Raw genomic sequence first — 14,925 nt, 5'->3', positions numbered from 1 at the left:
TTTCCATGTTTTTCATTTTGTTGGTGTTCTAAGTTTGATGATGTTGCATGCATGCACCTGCATGTTGAACTCCTGCATGTTGCATCAATGAACGTATGTTGCCTGAAGTATTTAAAGTTTAATTTTGTTTCGAGTTTTATGATGATGCAGCCAGTTTAAGATAACAAAAGGACATCATTGCATTACAAATTCAGGCTACAAATTCTTTTGCCATGGCTACAAAAATCTAACCTAAATTGACATATTCTAGTGCCGCAGCTACAAATTCGGGATCACAAGGTAGCCTACGTGGTAGTTTGCCCCTCCCAAAAGACTTTTTCTTGAGGTGAGGAAGATCATAGTCTATGGAACCCTTGTGTTTTATTATTTCCCGCATTACGGCTTGGTGGCTAAGGAACACACGGTTGGACTTGTCTGCATCATGCTCATTCCATGTCTCATCCACTTTTTGAAGAATATCTTGAAGATTCTTTGGCATCTTCTTCTCAAACGCGGACTGAAGAGAGTTGAACATGCCAAGATCTAGGGCGTTAGTGTCCGGAGAATTAGGTGGCTGCATCACAACCCTAATGTCCCAACCACCTTGAGCAGCTGCCGCACACACCGCCGGATCATCTGGTCGAACATGTGTCTTGGCATTGTCCTGTTGGATGAAAATAGGCTTGTACCGATCCTCTTGCGGCCACTTCTCCTTGATTGCCGGCAACACCTTCGTGATCAAGTATTCCCGGCTCTTCTCCATGCCGACTTTATCGCATGGCTTGAGCTCCGACGTTCCTCTAGGCCTGTTTGGGCTTCTCCTCTGTGCCGGTTTCCACTCAACATAGGGCCAAATTCCAATTTTACCATCAAAAGTACAATTGCCTTGCATATCATATCTTGGCCTAGCAACAGCAGCAAGAAACATGATCTTCTCAATGTGTCCCTTGTTTTTGGCGTGCCTCACGGGGTTCGGCTCGTTAATGCCCAAATAAACCCCCTGGGTTTTCCTTGTACGATAAAACCACTTTTCATCAATATGGACCACATTAAACGAATCCTTGAAGACAGGGTTCTCCGGCATACTAGCGGGTTCTAGGTTTGAAAGGCAATACATGACACGAGCTTTCTTGTTTTCTTCCGCTAGCATAGGCTTGAGCTCGTTGGTGTGTTTGCGTAACTCATGCTCCTTCAAAAGCCTGTGAACGGTGGTCTTCGCCATGTTCAATGCACCGGCAACATCTCTAATTGTTGTTCGATCATTCGGAGGGACGGCGGCTAAAGCATCTGAGTCCAATGTAACACGCTTTCTACCAACTCTGCCCGGCCGCTTGTTGATAACCGCATTCACACCACCTCCTCTCCTACCATTATCCCATATCCGCCGAAGAACCCTAACTGACACTTTATATAGAGCTGATATTTTCTTAGTCACCCCACGTTTCAATGGACCACGTCCATTTATCTCCAAAATGGCCGTATACAGTGAACGCTTTTCGTCATCAATATGAAATGTCCTCCTTTTCCTATTGGCCATCACATCTGGGAACAAACATAAGAGTAGAATTTTGTTAAACAACAAGTGTGAAAATAAGTGTTCATACATCTGGGAACAAATATAAACATTATAAAAAAATACCTATTGCTCATTCTGTAAAGTTGCAGGAAATATACATGTGCAAAATCCATCTATGAAACCGATAAAAAAATATACGTACTGTTCCATTGCATATTCGAACTAAAAAATAAGTGTTCATACACAAAGCAAGCAAGCCTACTTAGATCGATGCTGTTGTTGGTCTCACGATCTTCAGCGTTCTGGTCCGTGCCGTCTCCTTCTTCCTCGACGTGCTGGTCCATGCCATGGCCGTGCTCCTCGCCGTGCTGGTCCATGCCGTGGTCGTCCTCGCCGTGCTGGTCCATGTCGTGGCCGTCCTGGCCGTGCTGGTCTGTACCCTGGCCATCTTCCTCGCCGTTCTGGTCCGTGCCGTGGCCTTCTTCCTCGACGTGCTGGTCCATGTCGTGGCCGCCGTACGCGCCGCCATCGTGAGAACGGAAGGCGCCGCCGTCGTGGGCACCGTACGCGCCGCTGTCGTGTGCACAGTACGCGCCACCGTCGTGGGCACCGTATGCGCCGCTGTCGTGTGCACAGTACTCGCCGCCGTCGTGGGCACCGTACGCGGCGCCGTCGTGTGCACAGTACGCGCCGCCGTCCTCGTGCCTTGTGAACCAACGACTGCCCCGCCAGCCGGACATACTACCACTGGAGGAGCTCGCCACCGACGGCAACCGACCAGCAAGACCGAGACGAAGATGGCGTTCAGCGCCGGACGAGCTACCTATGTCGCGAATGGCAGCGTGTCCTCCCCCGAGGAGCGCGGGGCTGTGCTCGCAGCCTTGTCCACGGCCAGGCGATGAACCTATGGATGCAGGAAAACGCCCGCACCGGCGTACACGCCCGGAAAGACCGAGGCGTAGCTGGCCTTGCCCGCAGCCGGCATGACCAAGACCTGGCCGGCCTTGCCCGCGGCCGTTGCTCCCTTCTTCTTCGCCATGAACTTGCAGCTCTGGTGGTATGTTAAGATCGAAAGGAAGCATAGCTCGATGACTTTGTGGTTGGAGGATGCTTAGAGCATGCCTATATTTATAATGGACACACAAGTTCCTTTCAAAGCAAAAACATGGCGCGAGCTCTACTAATCAAAAACATGGCGCGAGCTCAGAACTGCAAAAACATGGCGCCAGCTCAAAACTGCAAAAACATGGCGCGAGCTTGCTCTCCAAACCAAAACTGCAAAAACATGGCGCGAGCATGCTCTTCTGATTTTTCCGCTGCTACGTTTGTCTCCCAACCAGCCAATGCATGCGCTTCTAATCCTCCTTGATTGGCGCATGCATGCGCCATGCAGCGTCCGAGCGCACGCGAAAAAGTAGCAGTAGCACCGCGCGTGAGGTGGCGTCTGGTTCGGAAGCGCCAGGAAATTAAATTGAGCGTGGGGCTGCATGCGGGTGAAGTTGGATTTGTTTTGGGCAGTAAATCGTGCATGGGAACCGAAGGACAGCGCTTGTTTCCAGGGAATTAATCACGGTGCCTTGGTACCTGCGATTTGGTTGGGGGCCTAATAAACCCGGACGGAGGGAGTACAAAGCAAATAGAGAAGTTTGCTTCGGTTTTTTTGATGAGTTGAAGGAGACGTGGCAGTGAGGGGACGAGCAGAAGGGGAAAGGCGGGTACGTCTTCCTAGAGCAGAGACGGGAAACCGAAAGCCCAAATCGACAATCCCCTCCCCTCTCCTCCCCACTCCACCCCACCCCAATGGCGTCGCCGGCGCCGCCCTGCAGCCCCGACTCCCCGCCGACAATGGAGACGCAGGCAACCCTCCCGGACCACCTGACGGAGGAGATCCTCCTCCGCGTCCCCACGGCCGCCGACCTCGCCCGCGCTTCCATGGCCGGCCCCTCCCTCCGCCGCCTCATCGCCGACCATTCCTTCCTCCGTCGCTTCCGCACCCTCCACCCGCCGCCTCTCCTGGGTATACTCTTGAACCCCTTCCTCCCAGCCCAGCCGCCCCACCCCTCCGCCGCCGCCGCCCAAACACTCGCCGGCACCGACTTCTCCTGCTCATTCCTCCCGTCCCGCGAGCAGCCCTGGACTCTTCGCGACTTCCGCGACGGCCGCGCCCTCCTCTGCGCCGCCCCCGACGACTGCACCCTGGCGAGGGACGTGGCCGTGTGCGACCCGCTGCACCGGCGCTACCTGCTGCTACCTGTCCGATCTGGTCTATCACTGCCAGCTCTTTCTTGCTCCTGCCGCCACAGACGACGGTGCTGACACTGCTGCAGACGCGTCCATGAGATTCAGAGTCATATATATGCTTGGCCAAATACCAGACCCAGCTGGTCCTCTTCGTCTTATCCTCATCAGGCCCTCTTGCCCAACAATGGCACACCACCGTGTTTGATGGCTGGAGCGCTCTGATTGCGGAAACTAGTGAAGGCGATGATATGCGATCCGCCACTGCGTTTGGAAAGCGCTACTATGTGCACGGATGCTTCTGCTGGGCAATACCCGGGATCAACAAGTTGCTCATGCTCGACATTGCTACGATGGATTTCTCCCGCAAATGGGGGATGTTGACCATTTCTGCTGGTCAACCTCCCGCCTAGTCCGTGGTTTAATTCCCAGGTGGCCTTTGTGGAGGCAATGGAAGGGAGGATTGGGATGCTTATTCTCAGCGACAATCGCCTCTTGCACACCATTTTGGTTAGCATTGGGGATGACCCAAAGCAGTGGCAAATGGGGGATGTTGTCACATTGCGCCATGGTTTCTGCTATTACTCCTTCATAGGTGCAGCTGCGGGATACTTACTCCTACAAGGGTTTCCAGACGCCCCGTATGAAATGCCAAGCACGGACTGTTTTTTCACTGAATCTCCAGACTATGAAGCTTGAGCGGTTCTGTAGGAAGGAGTTCATGATGCCATTGCAGGGTCATCTGTATGTGGGTTTCCCGCCATCCTTGTCTCCACCAACTATTTGAAGGGGTAAGTAAGCTTGCTCTTATGTTTTGCTTGTATTGTCCATGCCATGTATAGGATCCATACTGCAATGTATTAGCTAGCATAGCGTCCAAAGTTGCTAGGTGATTAGCTTTAAATTAAAATCCATGTGTTTCCGATGTCACGCTGACGCTTATGCCCTGTGAAATTTCTGTCCTTGAACTGCAACTACAAGGTTATTTAACTTGATTAGAGAAGTTTGAAGACACATTTGGTGCACAGGGCACCGGGTACGTTTGTGTTTTCCGCTAGTATAAAATGTATGTGGGACAAACAAACTTAGTGATAAACGTTTGTGTCTGTTCAGTATCTGAAACTAAATGTTTTTGTTTCATCTATGTAACAAGAGAGGTTGGTTTCACATCACATCACACGCTATTATTGCAGGGCTTAATCCGCTGCGTATGGGACTTGTTTTGTGTCTGCCTGGCCGCTGGTTGATCATTGCAAGGAAGGATGACACATACATCAAGTAATTGCCTGTGTTTGGCTTGTTGACTCGATCCTCGCATCCGATCCTTTTGATGGCATACATGCACGCATGTTGGTTGATTTGGCATGTGTGCAACTTGAGTGCTTTCATATTAGAACGCCCGTCCACCGGCCCACCTGCCCCATATATATTAGATTGTAGTAGTGGTGTAGTAGTAGTTGTTGTGGTAGTAGTAGTAGTACTGCTTAAGTTGTTGTGTTTATTTGGTGAACTGGATGGAACATGTATGTATGAACACCGTGTTAATCCTTGCATGGTGCGTACAGGTAAGTGCCCTGCCGTTACTTTGCATGTTTCATTTAATTGTAATGCTTAGTAATCTACATGCACTCCCAGATCACATCAGAGTTCCTTTACCTGTGCCTATTGTGCATTGTCTCTGATAAAAATGGAAGGTTTTTTTAACACCAACACGGTCAAATCTGCTTATGTTATCAGAAATGGAGACACCAACATGGCGAGTCTGACCTGTCCGAGTTCTGTTTGGCGAGGAGAGACTAATTATAGGCGCCATTCATTCAATCTGCATACAGTTTAGATGGAGGATAACAATTCCCTGTAGTTGTAGTACATCTGTGATAATCTGAATCAATGGACATAATGATCAGAATTATTGCAGCTAAATCTAGGACTAGTTACAATTTCCTGATTGATAGCAGCTGAGCTGAAGTGTGAACTTCAATGTTATAGACCCTTGAGACATGGAAAACCTGAAGTAAGCTTACACAAGTCTGCTAATAGGCCTCTGGTTTCCCAACGGAATTGACAGCAAAGTAGCTGCAAGTTTTAGACCCTGAGCTTTGGCATTGCTTTTGTGTTTCCATTACTGGTTGGTTGAGGAGTCTTGTTCCTTCCATGCAGCATCTGTGCATATCCTGTTTATGGTAGGCAGCTTAAATATGTCCACTGTTGATCCCTGCATCTGCAAATTTTTTTTTTACTTTCGGCATCCCCTTGAGTCTGCTCCCTGATACTCCCTCCGTCCGAAAAAGATTTGAGGGGCAAGCTTTTTCGGACAGAGGGAGTAGTAGTTTTCTCCTCCAGAGAAAAGCAATTTGTGACTCCTTGGGCTGCATAAAAAACATGTATAAGAGTACTTTGAAATAACTTGCCATTCCTGGATTTCCAGAGGCACCACATGGATGTGAAGATATTGGTAAAGAGCGGCATATGTGGGTGATTTGAGCTAGCTAGGTGAAGAATGATACTTGTAATACCCTGATACTCACTGTGCTGGCTGTTCTCTCTGTGTTGCCTGCTCCTGATCGATGCTCATCATCTTTCCTGGCTGGAAAATGCATATGTCAAACTGTAGCAGGAACTGTAACAACAGTGCATGTATGAAATAATATGTGCACAAAATGAGCAACTTATGGATGCCCTTAGGCATGCCTTTAGTGCCCCCGGTCTCGAAGAGTAATCTGTGTCCAGACTCCAGAGAGACATGACACCGTCAGCCAAATGTGCCAGCGTTCACTAACTAGTTTCAGACAGTAATAACATGGGATCAATCATGATGCAGGTGACCACCGGCCAGGTCGACCTGCTGGCGGACAAGCCAGCCAGTGAGCGAGGAGGCTGTAGATCACATTAAGTTGCATTGCCCTTGCCCAGTAAGTAGAGGCACGGAAGTTTGAGGCATCAGCCATCTCAGAGTGCTCAAGATATGTTCACTCAGGTATGGCACCTCAACAGAAGAGCAGATATGGTGTTTAACAATTATGTGTGTGCTACCTGACTTGCACTGTTTGTCTTATATTGAACTAAACAGAGCACATGCTATGTGATTGCCGAGAGGTTTGTGGGAGTTAAGAAGGGCTCAGATATGCTAACTATGTTTTATGACAGTGGGCTTCAGAGATATTGCGTGGTTTTCAGGCCTGCAGGCAGGCAACAGCGTCCTGATCTGAGAGTCGCCGAAGGCGTTTTCTGGTTGTACTCCTAGGCGATCCTGACATCGGGCAGGTTGTCGATGGATGCTGACCTCAGCATGCCGTTGGTGCGTCGATCTCGAAAAGGTCAGGGGGCTCCCTGAACTGCGATGAGTTCACTGCATTCTTCTGTATGTGCAAAGAGACAAAATGCAACTGTATCTAGCTGCTTGTTTCAGGTTTAGTTTTAGTCAGCCAGTTAGAAGTATTCTTGCATCCAACTATGCATGTTCTATGATCCAGATTAGTGAGATTTAATAGTGAGAGCATGCGTTTGGGGTTTTAAAGAAGGTCAAACTGAAACAATGGCCTACTGCCCGCCCGTGCCGGCCCCAACAGAACATCCCAACTGCAGCAGACATACAGATTCATCAGTCTTCAGAGCTAGCAACAGCCGGCTAAAATATCATTCTGAGTATGAAGAGAAGAACAAGATGAAGCAGATCGATACAAAAGGCACGAAGACAAGTATATATTTTTGGTATCACAATAATGTTTGCCGAGAGATTTTCTCGTTCGGACCTTTATTAAGAAATTCTCACTAATCACAATTTTTATGTATCGGGCAGTATCTTTCTTGTCAGGAGAAAATTTTCTGCTTAGTCATCATTATCTTAGTTTTAACCAAAATACGTGGTTGATTTTGTATGTCCTTTAGTTTTGTGCCATAGTGATTATTTTCAGTCGGACCCCATCTCTTCATTGTTGACAGTTCCATGAGTGTTAGGTGACAATTTTCTTGTTGTTCTCACAGTCCTCGCCCCTCAAGAATATTTTCCATGGATATCACTTTCTCAATTATTCATAAATTAAGAAAGTGATGTACAATTACATATCATTTTTTTTTCTTACCAAGATAGATGAACATTATCATTTTATCAAGGCCAGGTCACATAGTCATCGTCATCGACGGAGGAGGATGAGGAGAAAAATGAAGGCCATGGTGCCATCTGAGCCAACAATTCTCAAGAACTGTAGGGTCAGTGTTTCTAATCTTGTGGGTATGTCCCTTTTCATGTGTTGGGTAGTATCTTGCTTAGCGAAATTTTCTACTTTGACATCATTATTTAGTTAGTTGTAACTGAGTATGTGGTAGGTTTTTTATGTTCTTTTTATTGTCGGGGAGATTATCTTCGGTCACCTCATCTCGTAGTTGTCAACATTTCCATAATGTTAGGAGATGGTTTCTTGTTGACCTCACACTACTCGCTCTTCCAGACTTGATTTTCCTCAGACAGCATTTTCTCAATTTTCATATATCAAGAAAACGATGTGCATAACTATGTATCAATATTTTTTTGTCGATATAGATTACAGTTTTACATGAACGAAGTAACCTCTCTGTTCTTTGCCGACAATTATTTGTTTACATGCTATTCTCATATATCTACGAATTGTTATGATTAGGTCTCTCGTAAAAAAAATATTGTTATGATTAGGTGGCACGCACTTTTTGGCACCCTCGGGCATTTTTTACAACGAGTTCTTAGTTTTTTTTACCAATTATGAGTGTATTAGCACATATATTTTATTTATTCTTGGAAAATTACAACACAAGAGATTTTCTCACTTGGACTTTATCGGCAAATTTTCATTAATTTAGTGGGCCCACGCACTTTAGTTTTTACATGACATGTAGTATGTTGCTCCAAAAAAAAAGTATACTTAGACATCATATTTTTTTGCTTAGTTTTAACTTGTTACATGATTTATTATGTCATGCTTTTTTGGCATAGTATTGGATCAATAAATTAAAAGATCAAATTTACCGTCACTATATTGAAATAATTTGGTCAAGGTTGACGAACATTTCTCATGAGCAGTGGAAACATCTTTTAAAAACGTTACATATGGAAATATTATCTTGAGCCATTCTAAGATTCGCATTAGTTGTAGGCTCGGATTCTTATAAAGAAATTGTAATCCTATCGGTTCTTCACTTTCTACTTGCTCTGAGAGATTTTCTCGTTGGATAAGTTCTTAATTTGTAACTCCGTGGATTCACACTTTTTTATGCTCACTGATGATCTCGCTACTGGAGACCTATTATTTTGCTGGGACATCACTTTTCTTAGTTCTAGTACACGGTTCCAGTACACACAGCTAGCTGCTGGACATGGACTGAAACCGAACTCACTCACGAACACAGCCAAGCAAAATTATGGTAATGAAGACACCTAGTACTAGTAGTACTAACCACTAGTAGTCACAAGACTCATGATTACTCGCCTCCATCCCGAGAACAGTCGCTAGGAAGAGGCCATGGCGCTGTCAAGTGGCCCGTCGTCGTCCTCGTTCGTCGGGATCAACCAAGGACGGAGCGGGGGAGGTCCCATCCCGTCCTACAACTAGGTACGATGCTCGCATTTGCTTCATTGGATGGCCAATCTTGAGTACACAGCTATCCATTTCTAGTGGAGGTGGAGCCACTTGTTAGGTGTGCTGAATAATTCAATCGCTTTTACTGCCTCCTTGCACATGGGGTTTTCTTCTTTTGAAGATTGAGATGACAAGGGAGAGATAAGTATGTCGGTTTATACTTCTAGAGAGAAGCTAGCGGTGAGGAGACATTCACCATTTAATTACTGGCGCAGCTGCATCCTACTCGTCCCATTTTATCAAGCGGGAAGAGAAAAGTAGTAGTAGAAGAAGAAAGCACTGCCTGCATCCTACTCCTCCTCATCGTGTAAGCAGTAAGCACCGGGATCCTCCTCCTCCGCCGCACTTCCGTCCATAGCGAGCCCCGGAATCATCCACATGTATGTCTCCTCCAAACTCAATGCTAGCATTTTTTTGGTTCCATTTTCTCAGAAGCAAGCGAGCAAGCACGTTGTTTGCTCACACCATTATTGTCTTCCTCACCTTGTTGCTTCTCTGTGTTCTTTGCATGTGTTTTCCTTAGTGTTCCCATGGCGGAGCTGGTGGCCACCATGGTCGTCGGACCACTGCTCTCCATTCTCAACAATAAGGTATCCAGCAGCCTGCTCGACCAGTACAAGGTGATGAAAGGCATGGAGGAGCAACATGAGATCCTAATGCGCAAGCTTCCTGCCATTCTGGACATCATCGCCGACGCCGAGAAGGCGGCATCCCTGAGAAGAGGTGCAGCGGCCTGGCTCGAGGCCATCAAGAAAGTGGCTTACCAGGCCAATGAAGTCTTTGATGAGTTCAAGTACGAGGCACTTCGCCGCAAGGCCAAAAAGGAGGGACACTACAAGGAGCTTGGCTTTGATGTGGTAAAACTCTTTCCCACCCACAACCGCTTCGTCTTCCGTAACAGGATGGGAAGGAAGCTCCGCAAGATTGTGCAGGCCATCGAGGTCCTTGTGACCGAAATGAACGCCTTTGGCTTTAAGTATGAGGAACAGCCGCTGGTCTCCAGTCAATTACGGCAGGCTGGTCATGCTAACACTGACCCAGAGGAAATCAAAGAAATCATCAATGAATCCAGAGCCAATGATAAGGGTGCAATTGTTAGTAGACTAGTTGGGCAAGCTAACAATGCAGATCTCACAGTTGTTCCCATCGTTGGAATGGGCGGTCAGGGCAAGACCACCTTAGCGCAACTTGTTTACAACGAACCTGCAATTAAGAAGCATTTTGATTTGCTCCTATGGGTGTGTGCATCTGAATGCTTTGATGTGGACTCCTTGGCTAAAAGTATAGTTGAAGAAGCTCATGAGAAGAAGGATGATAGCAAAGATGCAGCCACTTCCAAGAAGACACCACCGGATATTCTTCAGAATGTAGTAAGCGGGCAAAGGTACCTCCTTGTATTGGATGATTTCTGGGAACGTCAGGTTGAGATTTGGAGACAGCTCAAGGCCCGCCTTGAATATGGTGGCATGGGTAGTGTGGTCTTGACAACTACTCGTGACGAACAAGTGGCTGAAATAATGTGCCCTATTGGAGCTTACAATCTCAAAGCTTTGGAAGATAAATTCATAAAGAAAATCATCGAGACAACAGCATTCAGCCGTTTCAAGAAGGCAGAGGAAAGGCCTAGCGAGTTGGTGGAAATGGTTGATGAGATTATGAAGAGATGTGTTGGTTCTCCTTTAGCTGCAGTAGCACTAGGCTCTGTACTGTGTACCAAGACCAGTAAGGTAGAATGGGAGGCTATATCAATCAGCAGCAACATTTGCATCGAGGAGACAGGAATCTTACCAATACTCAAGCTCAGTTACAATGACTTGCCGTCGCATATGAAGCAATGCTTTGCTTTTTGTGCTGTGTTTCCCAAGGATTATGAGATTGATGTGGACAAGCTGATCCAACTATGGATTGCACATGGCTTCATCCAGGAAAAGCAAGTTCCTCTTGAAACAATTGGCAAACAGATTTTCCATGAGCTTGCCTCAAGGTCATTCTTTCAGGATGTGAAACAAGTCCAAGACTGTGTTGAGGAAATTGAATACAATGGCTTGTTTTATTCCAGAACTACATGTAAAATCCACGATCTTATGCATGATGTTGCACTTTCTGTAATGAAAAAGGAGTGTGCATTGGCAACTAAGGAACCAGCCAAGATTGAATCTTTTGTCACAAGTGAGGAACCAAGTCAGAGTGAGTGCCTTCCGAACACAGCTCGGCATTTATTTTTGTCATGCAAGGACCCAGGAAAAAAATTGAATAGTTCTCTGGAGAACAGCTCTCCAGCCATCCAAACACTTTTGTGTGATAGCTATATGAGTAGTTCATTGCAACATCTATCAAAATACACCTCTTTGCAAGCATTACAACTTTGTTCAGGTAGTAGATCATTTTCGCTGAGAGCAAAACATCTACATCACCTGAGGTACCTAGATCTCTCAAGAAGTTATATCAGAGCACTTCCTGAAGATACGAGCATTCTTTACAACCTGCAAACACTTAACCTCTCTGGCTGTAAATCTCTTGAAACACTTCCGAGACAAATGAAGTATATGACTGCACTGCGTCACCTTTACACTCATGGTTGTCCACAGTTGAAAGGCATGCCTAGAGACCTAAGAAAACTCACATCCCTACAGACACTTACATGTTTTGTAGCAGGTAGTGGCTCTAATTGCAGCAATGTTGGAGAGCTCGGGAATTTAAACCTCAGTGGTCAACTAGATTTACATCATCTAGAGAACGTGACAGAAGAAGCTGCAAACCTTGTAATGAAGAAACTAACAGAACTGACATTCAAATGGACTGTTGGACCGGATAACGTTGTTGATGAGCCTAGCAGTCAGGATGATGCAAAAGTGCTCGAGAATCTCAAACCTCATAATGGACTACATGCCATAGGGATACACTCATATGGTGCCGCCACCTTCCCGACATGGATGACTATGTTGCAAAAAAGCGTAGAGATCCATCTTTTTGGTTGTAGAAAACTGCAATTGTTGTTCAGCAGTGGCCGTGATAATGAAACCTTCGCATTTCCAAAACTAAAAGCGCTTACGTTGCATGCTCTTGACTCTTTGGAAAGATGGTGGGAGATAGATAATGACAAGATGCACACAGAACAGATGTTTCCTCAGCTTGAGAAGTTGTCCATTAGTCACTGTGAAAATTTGAAAGCATTGCCCGGACAACCGACCTTCCCTAAGCTTCAGAATGTTCATATTAAGAAATGTCCACAGTTGACAACTACAGCTAAATCACCAAAGCTTAGTGTATTGGACATGGAAGGACGTGAGGTAGAGTTGTTCTTGTGGGTATCGAGACATATGACTTCATTGACCAATCTGGAACTGACTAGCATTGAACATAGTACAGATACAACCTCGATGGGGGCTGAGAATAGTTTGAAGGAAGTGGTGAACGTCAAGAAGAATGGGAATGATCAAGACTTTCCTCTAGAAGTTTTGAAGTTAAGAGACTTCGAGTCAGCTGTAAGTATAACAGAGCTGTGTGCATGCTTTGTACACCTTCAAGATTTGTCAATTGTGAGGTGCCATACGCTCGTCCACTGGCCAGAAAAATTGTTCGAAGGATTGGTATCCTTGAGGAACCTTCTGATTCGGCAATGCGATAATTTGACTGGATATGCACGAGCTTCTGCTGAGCCATCAACATCATCAGAAACCAGTCAGCTCCTGCCACGTCTAGAGTCTCTAATGATAAGGAGATGTGGAAACTTGGTTGAGCTCTTCAACGTCCCTGCTTCTCTCAGGACAATGCACATTAATAGTTGCAGTAAGCTTGAGTCCACATATGGCAGGAAGCAGCAGCAGGGACAGCCAGTATCATCGATTTGTCAAGGGTCATCCAGTATAGAAGAATTATCATTATACAACTGTGATGGCTTAACAGGGGTCCTCTATTTTCCCCCGTCCCTCAAGAGACTAGAAATTGTTAAGTGTGGTGGGTTGGCATCTCTGAAATCCTGCTCTCCCGAGCTCCAATCCTTGGAGCACCTCCACCTTTGGAATTGCAAGACCCTGGAATCCCTACCGGATGTGCCGCAAGCATACTCATCTCTCCAACATATTTGCATCAGCGACTGCCCTGGTATGAAGACGCTCCCTGCAAGCCTGCAGCAACACCTTGGCAGCATCCAGGAGGAACACATAGATGCCCATCTTTATGGAAGTAAGCACGCTGCAATTACCTTCTCTTACTAGTGAGTGTTAAATCTTAAATGTGCTAGTTAGAAAATGATGATAGCATCACTAGTAGTGCGACAGAAGACTAAAGCAAGTTAAATATTCCTTTATCTAAATTCGCCATTTCTTTAATGATGTTCCCCTAAGTGCAAGTTTTTACATTAATACTCTGTGCAGATAAGCCAAGGCCTATGCTGCTGAAGCCCAAGACATGGAAGTATGTCTGCAAAGGTTGAAGTACTGTTCCCAAGGACTTGGAGGAGATCCTGTCTGCGAAGGTTGGTGGTACTGACTGTACCCCTCGGATATATTTTGAGGAAAAAAAACCACATGACATGTTTTTCTTTCTTCTGGTGTTGATGGTGTATGGTTTCTTGGCAGAATTCTTCCAGCACATACAGACGGAAGAAGAAGAGAGATCACTTGGAGTGGAACTATTGTCTCGCAAGACCCGCCAGGATCATACGCCTACATGAATGCTGTTGCCATGCTGAGTTGCAAGATCAGTAATCAGAAGGTGCTTCAAACACGTACTATTGTTTTATCCCCTGAAAGAGGTCTTGTTCGAACAATTAGTATTTGTATTTTTGCGCTTATTTACCTACGGTCTGTTATATGATTGTACTTTTTTCTTTGAACTGGCAAGGCGACTCTCTTCCCTGGCACTGTCAGTTCCTTTTGGGTCTAAATTATGCCGGTATTTGCTTTGGGTGCTTTTCCCAGGAGAGGTTACTTGTTGTCTTGTTGACTCGGTTTTCCGTATGTCTTTCCGACAGTCTCTGTATGACTTATGTGTATAACTTGGTAACTCAACATTTGCTATATATTAAGTACTTGTAAATACATGAACTGTTATTTACTGATCATCGTATACATCTGAATTCCCCTTTATATAGCACTAGGAATACTGTTGGTTGTGCAGTGAGGTTAGGAACTTGGGTGCACGTTGTCAGTGCAGGCTAAGATCTCAATTGCTTGCCCTATGAAGTTCACTTGGGGACTCGCCGGGATCCGACCTAAAGGGGATGCCCACAGGCCACAGGAAGTTGCCCTGTTGAATTGCTGAGTCCAGTAATCAGAAAGCGCTTCTTAAGTTGTAACACCATAGTATAGCTTTGGTTTGTTTCGAGATTGACTGACAAAGAATAGGTAGGTTCTCTCTGTTCTCACTCCCTGTGCTATTTTGACTGTACTACATCCATGTCGATTATTGATTGATTATATTTGAATATAACAGAATGAGCTACAGATTATAAAGTACTGGTATATGTTGCTGGGTTGCCGGCTGTTGGCATAGTTGATGTATAGCGGCCTGCTCCGACCACATACTTGTAACACCTTTCCTCTTATAAATGAAAAAGAAAAGCTGCTCCGACAGCGTTTC

At 45.9% G+C, this 14,925-nt stretch overlaps 1 protein-coding gene and 1 pseudogene across 1 annotated transcript; both read left to right on the top strand.

The window, feature by feature from the left end:
- The first annotated feature begins 3,291 nt into the window (after positions 1 to 3,291).
- On the top strand, positions 3,292 to 6,544 carry LOC119340777 (annotated as a pseudogene).
- A 3,256-nt stretch (positions 6,545 to 9,800) lies between these two features.
- LOC119340776 (putative disease resistance protein RGA4) lies at positions 9,801 to 14,400 on the top strand. Its single transcript, XM_037612693.1, has 3 exons — positions 9,801 to 13,527; positions 13,719 to 13,819; positions 13,923 to 14,400. Exons 1-2 carry the CDS (start codon positions 9,873 to 9,875, stop codon positions 13,775 to 13,777), a joined length of 3,714 nt encoding a protein of 1,237 aa, XP_037468590.1. The 5' UTR covers positions 9,801 to 9,872; the 3' UTR covers positions 13,778 to 13,819; positions 13,923 to 14,400.
- Positions 14,401 to 14,925: the final 525 nt, after the last annotated feature.

This window comes from Triticum dicoccoides, chromosome 7B (genome assembly GCF_002162155.2).
Source record: "Triticum dicoccoides isolate Atlit2015 ecotype Zavitan chromosome 7B, WEW_v2.0, whole genome shotgun sequence".
In the NCBI taxonomy this organism is placed as follows: Eukaryota; Viridiplantae; Streptophyta; class Magnoliopsida; order Poales; family Poaceae; genus Triticum; species Triticum dicoccoides.
The sequence above is the reverse complement of the archived record's forward strand: the minus strand, read 5'-3'. Positions and strand labels throughout refer to the sequence as shown.

Excerpts from the sequence above, each read along its gene's own strand:
- LOC119340776 (XM_037612693.1), top strand. The coding sequence starts at position 9,873 with ATGGCGGAGCTGGTGGCCACCATGGTCGTCGGACCACTGCTCTCCATT. Across the intron at positions 13,528-13,718 it reads AGATGCCCATCTTTATGGAA|ATAAGCCAAGGCCTATGCTG; the intron begins GTAAGCACGCTG and ends TACTCTGTGCAG.